Genomic DNA, 12,573 nt, shown 5'->3' with positions numbered 1-12,573 from the left:
AATGATGATGGAGTATTAGCAATGGTAGATGAACTTTTATGTAAGACTTCACTATGGAAGACATCAGCAGTATTCTAGATATTCAAGAGTTTTGGGGGCAGAAGTGAGTGGAACTCTGTTATTAAAGAAAAGTGCTTTTGCAAAGCTGAAGGGTCTGAAAGTGGATAAGTTACCTGGACCAGATGGACTACAGACTAGAGTTCTGAAAGAGGTAGCTGAAGAGATTACAGAGGCATTAGTAGTGATCTTTCAAAAATCTCTAATTTCTGGAATGGTTCTGCAGGAGTAAAACATTGTAAATATCACTCCACTCTTCAAGAAGGCAGAAGAAGGGAAATTATGAGCAAGTTCCTCAGCTTCAGTGGTTGGGAAGATGGTGGAGTCCATTATTAAGGATGAGATTTTGCGGTACTTGGAGGGATATGATAAAAATAGGCTAAAATCCTATTCTGAATGATGGAATTGATTTTCTGGCCAAGTTTGCAGACGATACAAAGATAACTGGAGGGGTAGGTAGTATTGAGGAAGCAGGTAGGCTGCAGCAGGACAGACACATTAGGAAAATGGGCAAAGAATGGGCAGGTGGAATACATTGTAGGGAAGAGTATGATCAGACACTTTTGTAGAAGGAATAAAGGAATAGACTATTTTCTAAATGGAGAAAATTCAAATATCTGAGGTGTAGAGTGATTTGGGAGTCCTCATACAGGTTTCTCTAAAGGTTAATTTCCAGGTGGAGTTGGTGGTGAGGAAGGCAAATGTAACGTTGCCATTCATTTTGAAAGACTACAATACAAAAGCAAGGATGTAATATTGAGGCTTTAAGGCATTGGTTAGACCACATGTGAACAGTTTTGGGCCCCTAATCTAAGAAAAGATGTACCATCATTGGAGAGGGTTCGAAAGAGGTTCATGAGAATAATTCCAGGAATGAAAGAGTTAATGTATGAAGAGCGTTTAATTGCTCTGGGCCCCTGTACTCGCTGGGGGTATCTCACTGAAACCTATCAAACATTGAAAGGCCTAGATAGAGTTGATAGGCAGATGATGTTTATATAGTGGGGGAGTCTAGGACCAGAAGGCACAACCTCAGAATACAAGGGCACCCTTTTAGAACAGTGATGGGGAGGAATTCCTTTAGCCAGAGTGGTGAATCTGTGAAATCCACAATGGCGGCCAAGTCATTGGATATATTTAAAGTGAAGGTTGATAGGTCCTTGATTAGTTGGGGCACAAAAGGATATGGGGAGAAGGCATGAGAATGGGTTTGAGAGGGATAATAAATCAGCCACAATGGAATGGCAGAGCAGACTCAAATGGCTGAAGTATATACCTAGTTATGCTCTCATGCCTTATGATCTAGTGTCTTATGGACCATGGGAGAAAGGGAAGGAGGGAAACCAGAGGCAAGTGATATGCAGGTGGGGATAAGGGGTAAGATGGGAGCCAGAATGGGGAACAAAAAAAAACAGAGAAAGGAAGAGGGAGATATTACCAGAAGCTAGAGAAACAGGTGAGAATAACATTTGAGTGGGTAAAGATTAAAAATTCCTTGCATTGTTCATAAGTGGCATTTTCAATATACCTGAATTTTATAATCGGGTACACAGGGAAAGGTAAAGCTATACCTGGGCCAGAGAGAAAGGGAGAGAAAAATCAGCCTGAAAACCAGTGAAAACAGCTGCCCAGAAAACCCAACTGGAGACATAAATACAGTATTTCGATACCATTCCTTCTCTACAGTATGAGCGACCCGCAGTACCAGTTCACAATATTCATTTAATTCCCAATATGAAACAAAGTAATAATTTACATAATTAAACATTTTGGGCACTGTTCAGCCACCATTAAATGTCTACAGCATGAGAATAACATGTTTAATTTATGTTTTCTTGCAAATGCTGCTTTTCTGATTTTGTGTGCCTGTGTTGCTCCTCCAAGTTAGTTTTACATCGCACCTGTGTGTTTGAAATAAACCTGACTTTAACTTATCTGTTTGACATATATATGAAGATAACAATGAAATGACTAATGTGAAAACATATATAAAAGCTCATATACATGAGACTAAAGTTTAAAGATAAAAGATTAACTTTTTTGGCATATGTACATAGAAACATTAAAACATACAGTGAAAGGCATTGCCCACATCAAAAGTCTAGCCATGCTTCTGGTACCAACATAGCGTGCCCACAACTTACTAATCCTAACCCAAAAGTCTTTGGAATGTGGGAGAAAGCCCACATGGTGACAGGAAGTACGAGCAAACTCATCAACAGCCACAGGAACTGAACTCCGATCATTGGCACTGTAAAGCGGTATGCTAACCACTAGCTTAAATATAGTAAGATATCCAATAAGTTGACTAATATATAACCATACAAACATAATAAATAAGCAAATTTCAAATACAAAGCTACAGATGTTATATTGTGTCCACCTACCGCATCTCCACAGACCATTTGCATTGCGTCTTTAGCCTTGCCATTATGTTCTTTAAATAACCACATTACCTATCAAATTATGGACCAACTTTTTATTATCAATTATTTTCTCATGATTCTTCTCTCCTTTTGACTGTCCCTGTGACCTTTTAACTGTAGATATGTGCCTTAATCTGGACTGAGAAATGCTGTTAGTGATACTGTACATTGTCAGCAGTGCATAGGAATAAGCATTTTTTTTAAAATAAGGCCATTAGACATGGGAACAAATTAGGCCATTCATCCCTTCAAGTATGCTCCACCATTCCATCATGGCTGATGTATAATCCTTCTCAACTCCATTCTCTTGCCTCCTCCCCATAACCTTTACACCTTTACTAATCAAGAACCTATCAGCCTCTGCTTTAAATTTACCCCCTCCATTGCCATCTGTGGCAATGAATTCCAGATTCACTCTAGCTAATGAAACCATTTGCGTTGCATAATAAAACAAGCTGTAGGGATAGACAGGAGACAGAATAAACCACTGATGACACTACAATTCTTGGCGCCAATGGATTTTTTTGAAGTTGCATATTTAACATTTCTGATGTGTATTTTATATGGCCATGACTGTTTTATTGTGGCGCGTGGCCAAGTGGTTAAGGCGTTGGACTAGCGATCTGAAGGTTGTGAGTTCGAGCCCCAGCCGCGGCAGCATGTTGTGTCCTTGAGCAAGGCACTTAACCACATATTGCTCCAGTCCACCCAGCTGAAAATGGGTACTGGCAAAATGCTTGGGGGTTAACCTCGCGATAGACTGGCATCCTATCCGGGGTGGGGGGAGTCTTGTACTCTCAGTTGCTTCACACCACGGAAATTGGCATAAGCTCTGGCCTGATAAGCCTATATATTTCGGGACAGACTTTAACTTTAATGACTGTTTTACCTATTGGTTCAACAGCAAATAAGTGCTGAATGAAATTGACATGTCTTACATTTCATCAACAATAATTAGCTGGATCCAAATCAACCTCTAAGCTGATGTAAAAATTCTGCAGTTTGTTGCATATAGTATTGAAAATCTTTTTATCATATTTGGAAACTCTTACCAACAATTTCACGGATAAAAACTATGTAAAGACCTGAGTGCTCGCCAAAGTCAAAGTCCCATCTTCAAATCACTCGCCACTAAGGTTTAGTCCTATCTGTGAACCTTTTCAGTACCTGCCCCAAATCTCCAAATATGTGGCATCAAAACTGAAGAAGAATTCATGATAATGGAACAATGATGCGTCCTACTGTAGATTAGTGTGGATAACTTCACTTACCTCAACTCTGAAATGATTCTACAATCTACAGACTCACTTTCAGGAACTCTGTAAGCTCATGTTCTCAGTATTATTTATGTTTTCCACACTATTTCTCTTCTTTTACACACTGGCTGCTTGTCAGTTTTTGTGCACAGACAGGGCTTCATCAATTCTATTGTATTTCTTATTTTCCTATAAATGCCTGCAAGAAAATGAATCTTAGGATAGTATCTAGTGACATATACGTAGTTTGATCATACATTTACTTTGATTTTATCTCTCAAGTGCCATACAAATTGACTTTGAAGCCACTGATTGTTTCCATCTTGAAAGCCGCAAATTCTTGCCGTTACCTATTTTAAGTTTTAAAAAAGTTTCTGTCATATTTTGCCTGAAAATTTAAATCTATGCCTTCCTCCCCCATCCAAAACCATCTGCTAATGGAAACATCCTTGCATTTATACCACCAAAATTCCGAACTCTTGTCAATTCTCCTGCCAAGCCTCTTGCTCCAAGGAGAACAACAGCTTGCCCAACGTAATCTTACAGCAGAAATGCCTCATTGCTCGTCTAATAGACCCCTCTGCAGTGCCAGAGCAAACACATCCTTCTTAAAGTGCAGTTACTAGAAATGGGCACTTTGCACATAACCGTTGCCTTGCTTGAACTTCGCGGCTTTTGTATTCCTGTCTCTACTCACCAATCCCAGCATCTCCTTTGCTTCACTAGATCAATAGAGGAATACAATTTCTAAGAAACAGCACTCAATCATTCACTCCCCATAGACATGATCAAGGCAGAGATTAATAAATTATATGTTTGTGACAGACCATAAACAGATTCTTCAATATAATGGAAATCAAGGCATATAGTATTTGCATGTGAAAGTGGAATTGAAGTATAAGATCAGTCGAGGGGCTGAATGATCTACTCCCACTAATTCCTATAGTCCCACTAATTTCAGTCCTGGTTACCTCATTATGATAATAATAACCTATCTATAGAGAACTTTTCATATAGAGGATGTAATTCAAAGTACTCTACAATGGGATAAAGCACAAACATGAAAATAAAAGATAAAAAGAAGTTAGTTAAAATCAAGCTTAAATAAATAAGTTTTGAGCTGGCTTATGAAAGTGTCAACTGAGTCTGCGTCCCTTATTGTTTTAGGTACTGAATCCCACAGTTTAATTCAAAAAAGCTAACCTGCTAATTATCTTTTGAGGGAGATTGTTTAGATTTAGGAGACTGGCAGAAGCAGTTCTGAGTGCTCAAACAGTATTATAAAATGAAAGGGATCCTGTGATGTACATATAGAGCTTTAAAAAAAACATGCAAGAAAATGTTAAAATTAATTCTAAAAGATATTAGAAGCCAATGCAAAGTAGCTAGTACTGGAGTGATACGCTCCCCTCATCCTAGTTTTAGTTAAAAGTCTAGCAACGGTGTTCTTATAGGAAGGATGAGGGGCTTTAGAGAGGACACAGGGGAGATTTACCAAGATGCTGCCTGTATAAGGATGGGTTGAGTGAGCTAGGGCTTTTCTCTTTGCAATGAAGGAGGATGACAGGTGATTTACTTGAGGAGTACAATATAATAACAGGTTTTGAGTGGATAGCCAGAGACTTTTTCCCCAGGGCGAGAATGAGGCGATGCAATTTTAAGGTGGTTGGAGGAAAGCAAAGAGTGGATGTCAGAGGCAAGTTTCTTTTTGTTACACTGAAAGTAGTGAGTGCAATGTTCTGCCAGGGGTGATGGTAGTGGCAGATACAATATGGGCATTTAAGAAATTCTTAGGTAGGCACATGGATGAAAAATGGAGGAGGAAAGGGTTGCACTGATCTTAGAGTAGGTTAAAAGGTTGGCACAACATTGTGAGCCAAAGACCTGTATTGCATTGTGCTCTTTTCACTGTCCATTAATTCTCCAATTAAAAGAGATGGACAGATTTACCAATATTCTCAAACAAGTTCCGCAGAATTGCAAGAGACACAAGAGAAGCAGATGCTATAATCGGGAGCAACAAAAAATCTGCTGAAGGAACGGAACAAGTTGAGCAGCATCAGTACGGGGCAGAGGTTTGAGAAATTGAGGAAGTTTCAGGTCATACTTAGCAGATTTAAACTTAAAAGATTTTTTTTAAAGAAATTGTTAGATACTGAGCCTACTTTAGAACAGAGCTGATGGGAAATTTATTCAACCACTGGGAACACAGTGGAATTCATTGCCACAGACGGCAGTGGAGGTCAACTCATTGGGTATATTTAAAGCAGAGGGTGATAGGTTCCTGATCAGTAAGGGTGTCAAAGGTTATAGGGAGAAAGAAGGAGAGTGGGTTTGAGAGGGATAATAAATCTGTCAAATACCTAATTCTGCTTCCATGTCTTACAGTTTTACTGATGTGGTGCAATAAAATTTCACCATTGTTAAGTCAAGGGTACTACTACCTTGAACACAGCTCGAGGAGTCCAACCAGAAACTCACCATGTAAATCACAGTTTTCTGTGACCACATCCCATCTTTCCACTCTCGACGTTCTCTTTTTATTCTACCACTTTCCACCCTGACCCACACCAACTAAAATAACTTGTCAAGGATTGACACAAGATGTACACAACAGAATGACAGTTAGTCGAGTTTCTCCTTGTATTACAGTGCTTAAAGCAATGGATGATGAGAGCTTCACTGAACTGAATATTCACTGATTGTTAACGCAAATGGTGCTATTCACTGTATGTTCCGATGTACACGTGATAAATAATCTTGAATACTGATCTTGAAACTACCATGTACAATGGAAGTTGCTTCTGAAGTAAGATTTAGATGCCAGATCACAATACAACTAGACCAAAAGGTTTATTACAATGTTCTGAAATATTCTGCAAACACTCTTTGGGTGAATTTGTGGCTCATGTAATTTTATGGATGCCTACCACTCGAACAAAGGATGACACATAATCCAAGGTGGGGCTATCACTGCCTGGCTTCCTTGGGATTCTAATTCGATACAACCCGTCTGTACTAGCCATATCCTGTGGAATGAAAGACACACAAATGTTAAAAGATAAGAAGATTAGCTTTATTGTCACATGTATATCGAAATATACCAAATGCATTGTTTTGCGTCAAAGACCAACACAGTCTGAGATGTGCTGAGAGTTGCCATGCTTCCTGCAACAGCATAGCAAGCCTATAATTACTAACCCTAACCCATACATTTTTGGAATATGGGAGAAAGTCAGAGCACCCAGAGGAGACTCACATGCCACGAGGAGAATGCACAAACTCCCTACAGACAACGGAATGAAGTGAACCCCAATTTTACAGCTGACACTATAAGGTGTTATGCTAACTGCTACGCTACTGTGTAATCATTGGCAAATGATATGCAAGTTAAAAACTTGATTAATGAAAATACATTTGGGCTTGTTAGGGGGTACTTCTTCCACTGTTCTTGTAGTATGTCCCAATGCAGAGCCTTCCTGTTCTCAATACATCCCAAGTGCTCTTCCTCCACTATGGGCAGATTCCTAGGGGACATCAGAATCGTCTTCATGGAAGCTCCGAGCACATTTTTGAACCATTCCGCTTGCCCACTAATCTCCTCCCACTACAAGGTTCAGAACAGATGAGACTACAGAAGCTGGAATCAGGAGCAACAATTAATCTCCTGGAGAAAGTCAGTGGGTTGAGCAGCATCTGCAGAAGGAAATGTCGACGTTTCAGGATAAAGCCCTGCATCAGGACTGAGACTGGCAAGGGGTATAAAATCACAGAGAGGTAGTGCTAAAGTAGGGCTGTCCTTTACTTTCACAAACTCAAGACTTCCACAGGCCAAACTCAAGACAAAGAAGCAACAGCTCATATTCCATCTGGATAACCTCCAACCTGATGGCATAAGGACCAACTTCTCTATCTTCTGATAATTTCTTCCTGCTCCCTCTTTTTTTATTTCCTCTCACCCCTTCTCCTCAGCTCCCACTAGTTCTGCTCCTTCTTCCCTTTCTCCCATAGTCCATTCTCCTGTCCTACCAGATTCCTTCTTCTTCAGCCTTTACCTCTTCCACCCATTCCCTCACAGTTTCTCACTTCATCACCCCCTCCACCAACCCACCTTCTCCCTCACCTGGTCTCACCTATCACCTTATACTCCATCCCTTCTCCCCATCTTTTTAATCTGGCTTGTTCTCCCATCCTTTCCCGTCTTTATGCAAGGTCGTGGCCTGAAACGTTGAAAGTTTACTCCTCTCCATGGATTCTGCCTGACTTGCTGAGTTCCTCCAATATTTTGTATGCGGTGCTAAAACAGGTGATCTGTATCAGGAGTCTGGCTTTGGGCATGCAAATAACATGGCCAAGACAATGAGTTTAACTAGGACCTCATCACTGGTAAAGGACAATATCAAGGTTCACATGATTCCAGTGAAGTTGAGGATACACTAACATTATGCAAAACTATAATATGCTTACGTTATTCACTTGATCAAACCATCAATACCAACATCAAACCTACAAACATCTGCAACTTTGTGAACCTTAACTTGGAAGACCAAACGTATAATTACTGAAAAGCATAAAGCTTTGTAAATGTAAACAAAGATCACCTAGCCCTCAAATAAAATTCTAGACTGAGTATATGGAGCAAACAATCAATAAAGCACATTTGTCACATCCAGAAACCATATTTTGTATAATATACCCACAAAATTATGACCAGAGATAGAGAAGTTAACATGGATAACAAATTTATTTTCCATGCATCTTTATTGCTCTTTAAGAAAACAACAGAGTTCAATTCTGGCATCGTCTATAAGGAGCTTGTTATGGTTTCCTCATGAACATTGTGGGTTTCCTCCAGGTGCTCCAGTTTCTCTTAACAGTCCAAAGATCTACCCATTGGTAATTTGTCCTGTGATTATTCTAGGGTTAAATGGGCAGCACAGCTTGTTGGGCAGGAAGAGCCTGTTCTAGATTGTATTTCCAAATAAACAGAAAGATGCATATAACTCAATGATAATTACTCGCCTAACAATTTCTGGGCTCAGTTATACTACTTAATGTGCATAGTCACAACATGTTAATTTACTAACTAAAGATTATAGTAATGCTCAACACTATGGTAGCAATAAAAAAGCATTTAAAAGCTAATCACTAACTTGTAGGGAAAATAAAGAAAAGTTAAAGCTAAAGAAAATAAAATGCATATTTGCTAATTTTAAGCTATTTCTCTTCAAGAATCCAAGAACTTGTTATTACTTACTCTGAGTTTGATCCTTTCATCCTCTGTCAGTTGCATCTGGTTTAGAGTGAGGGCATTTTCACGGCCTGGTCTCCATAACAATGAACCCCTTTTTTTATATTGCACGCTGTCATCTACAATGAAAAAATAATTTTTTATTGCTCTGTGATAATTTATAAACAAAGAGTGTCTGAATTTATTAAGCATGACTTCAAAATATTGCTCTTGGATTCTGAACAGCAATGATAAAAAAAGTTGGCTGAAACTTTCCCCGTCCAATGACTGCTCTCACAACAGAGGGCAGTTCCCTCATCATAAACCACTAATGCAATCACACACAGTAATAAGAGCCCACTTTGAGTATCGAGTCCAAAAAGCAATTGTTCTTTCAAAAGCAATTTTGAAAAAAATTGCTCTTTCAAAAAGCAATTGTTAGCACCACTGCCTGTTCTTCCCACATTCTGGCAAATTATTTCCCATTCAAAGATAGAGATTAGCTTTAGGTGTCACAAGAACATTGAAACATAGTGAATTGTCTTTTTGTCACTGACCTACGCAGTCCAAGGGTGCCTGCAAAGTGCCGCCATGCTTCCAACACCAATAGCATGCTCACAACTTACAAACCCAGACAAACACGTTGGAAAGTGGGAGGAAACTAGAGCAGCCAGAGGAAACCCACTCGAGCACAGGGTTAATGTACAAACTCCTTACAGACAGCAGCCGGAATGGAGCCATGATCACAATCACTCTCACTGTAAAGCATTGTGCTAACTGCTATATTACCCCTACTAATACACATATTAATGCATTTCTTATCATGGCAACTACTGAATCTCCTCTATTAGATACAGTAGTGCTAGAAAAGTTTGTGAACCCCGTAGAATTTTCTCTATTTCTGCATGTATCATCTAAAATGCAATCAGATCTTCACATAAGTCTTAAAACTAGATAAAGAGAACCCAATTAAATAAATAACACAAAAAACATTGTACTTGCTCATTTATTTATTAAGAAAAATGATCCAATATTACCTGTTTTCATTGGGAAAAGTATGTGAACCTTTGCTTTCAGTAACTGGTGTGACCCCCTTGCACAGCAATAACTTCAACCAAACATTTCCAGTGACTGTTGATCAGACCTGCACATTGGCTTGGAGGAATTTTAGGCCATTCCTCCTTACAAAACCACTTCAACTCTGGGATGTTGCTGGACTTCCTTGCATGAACTGCTTGCTTGGGGTCCTTCCGCAACACTTGTACAGGATTAAGGCCAGGACTTTGACTCGGCCATTCCAAAACACAAATTTTCTTCTTTTTAAACCATTCCACCCGTTGATGATTTACTTGTCTTTCAGATCATTGTCCTGTTGCATTATCCAACTTCACTTAAGCTTCAGGTGACAGTCTGCTATACCCGGCATTCTTGATACAATTTTGAATTTATTGTTCCTTTAACGATTGCAAGCTGTCCAGGCCCTGAGGCAGCAAAGCAGCCCCAATCCATGATGCTCCTTCCACCGTGCTTCACACTTGGAATGAGGTTTTGGTGTTGGTGTACAGTGCCCTTTTTCCTCCAAAGTTCAACTCTTGTCTCATCTGTCCACAAAACATTGTCCCAGAACTGTTGCAAGATAGCCAGGTGGTCTTTTGCAAACTTGAGATATGCAGCAATATAGTTTTTTTGGAGAGCACAGGTTTCCTCCGTGGTGTGCTTCCATCAACACCATTCGTGTTCAGTGTTTTTCTTATAGTGGACAGAGACTTTAGCACGTTCTAGAGATTTCTGCAGGAGTTGTGCTGTTACCCTTGGGTTTGTTTTCACCTCCTGCAGCTTTACACATTGTGCTCTTGGTGTGATCTTTTTAGGATGCCCACTCTTGGGGAGAGTAGCAACAGTACTGTTTCCTCCCTCTGTAAACAATTTCCCTTACTGTGGACTGATGAACACTCAGGCCTTTGGAAATACTTTTGTAGCCTTTTCCAGCTTCATGCAACTCTGCAATTCTTCTTCTAAGGTCCTCTGAAAGTTGACTTGATCGAGGCATAGTTCACATAAACAGATCTTTCTTGAGAAGAGCAGGCTTTGTCAGTAACCTGACTTGATGTGTCCTTTTTTTAGGGCAGGACACCTCTACAACCCACACCTCCAATCTCATCTCATTGATCAGAACTTCTGACTCCAAATAGCTTATGTAGAAGGCATTACCCCATAGGTTCTCATACTCTTTCTAACAAATACATGTAATATTAAATCATTTTTCTCCATAAAAAATGAACAGGTATAATGTTTTTGTGTTATTCATTTAATAGGGTTCCCTTTATCTAGTTTTAGGGCTTACATGAAGATCTGATCACATTTTATTTCATAGTTAAGCAGAAATATAGAAAATTCTACAGCATTCCCAAACTTTCTAGCACCACTGTAATACTGCCCAAAACTAACCAAATGCAGAATTAATTTCTATTCTTCAGGCTGTGCTTCTTTCTTTCATCAATAACTTTAAGTCTGTGTTCCTTGCTACGTTTTCAGTCAAAGGAATGTTTAATGCAGCAGCTTTTAGTGTATGAAGCTGCCAGGAGATAAGGATATTTATTGATAGTTGTTTGGTTTATTGTTTTCAAATATACCAAGATACAGATATACCAAGATCTTATCCTGCATACTGTTCACACAGATCAGAGCATTACACAGTGCAGAGCTAAAATAAGGTAAAACAGTAACAACACAAAGTAAAAACTATCAAAAAAGTGCAGTGTAGTTAAACAATAAAGTACAAGATCATAAGGAGGTAGATTGTGAGGTCAAGAGTCCCTTGCATCATTCAAGAAGTCCATTCAAGAGGCTGATGACAGTGGGATAGCAGCTGCCCTTGAGCATGGTGGTATGTGCTTTCAGGGTTTTGTATCCTCTGGCCAATGGAAGAGGGGAGAAGAGTAAATGTCTGGAGTGAGCAGGGCACTTGATTATGCTGCCCGCTTCACTGAGGCAGCAACAAGTTTAGATAGAGCCATAGAGGCGACACACGTTTCCGAGATGTGCTGACCTATGTCCACAGTTTCTTGCAGACATGTGCAGTACAGTTGCCATACCAACTTGTTATTGATCCAGACAGAATGCTTTCTATGGTGTATTGATAAAAACTGGTAAGAGTAAACAGGGACATGGCAAATTTCTTTAGCCTCCAAGGTAGTAGACATGTTGGTGATAAACACAAGAGAGTCTGCAGAGGCTGGAAATCCAAAGCAACACACACAAAAAGCCAGAGGAGCTCATCAGGTCAGGCAGCATCAATGGAAATGAATAAACAGTCGACGTTTGGGGCCGAGACCCTTCTTTGCGACTGAGGAGGAAGGGGGAAGATGCCAGGTGGGTGTTAAGAAGGTGGGTTAAAAAGGTGGGTGAATAAAAAGGTGGAGGGATGGGGGAAGGAGACTAGCTGGAAGGAGTTCGGTGAAGCCAGGTGAGTGGGAAAGGTCAAAGGCTGGAGCTGGAGAAGAAGTTGGTAAGCTTCCTTGGCTGCAAAATCAATATGGTTGGAGCAGGAAGGGCCATTGGAGATGTTCACACCTAGGAACATGATGCTCTCAACCTCAATAGC

At 39.8% G+C, this 12,573-nt stretch overlaps 1 protein-coding gene across 5 annotated transcripts in view; it reads right to left on the bottom strand.

The window, feature by feature from the left end:
- Window positions 1-12,573, bottom strand: part of emc10 (ER membrane protein complex subunit 10) — an 89,088-nt gene that overhangs the window by 54,377 nt on the left and 22,138 nt on the right. For 4 of the 5 annotated variants that reach the window (XR_009508551.1, XM_059953957.1, XM_059953955.1 and 1 more), the window contains exons 3-4: window positions 8,997-9,109; window positions 6,670-6,768 (exon numbers count right to left, since the gene is read on the bottom strand). Coding sequence is in view for 4 of the 5 variants with exons in the window: in XM_059953957.1 (XP_059809940.1) it covers window positions 6,670-6,768; window positions 8,997-9,109 (212 nt within the window). In the remaining variant the exon portion in view is untranslated. The remainder of the gene's footprint in view (window positions 1-6,669; window positions 6,769-8,996; window positions 9,110-12,573) is intronic. The other variant, XM_059953959.1, reaches the window with a different exon arrangement.

The sequence above is a fragment of the Hypanus sabinus genome, chromosome 29, assembly GCF_030144855.1.
Source record: "Hypanus sabinus isolate sHypSab1 chromosome 29, sHypSab1.hap1, whole genome shotgun sequence".
NCBI classification, from domain to species: domain Eukaryota; kingdom Metazoa; phylum Chordata; class Chondrichthyes; order Myliobatiformes; family Dasyatidae; genus Hypanus; species Hypanus sabinus.
This window is presented reverse-complemented; position numbering and strand designations above follow the sequence as displayed.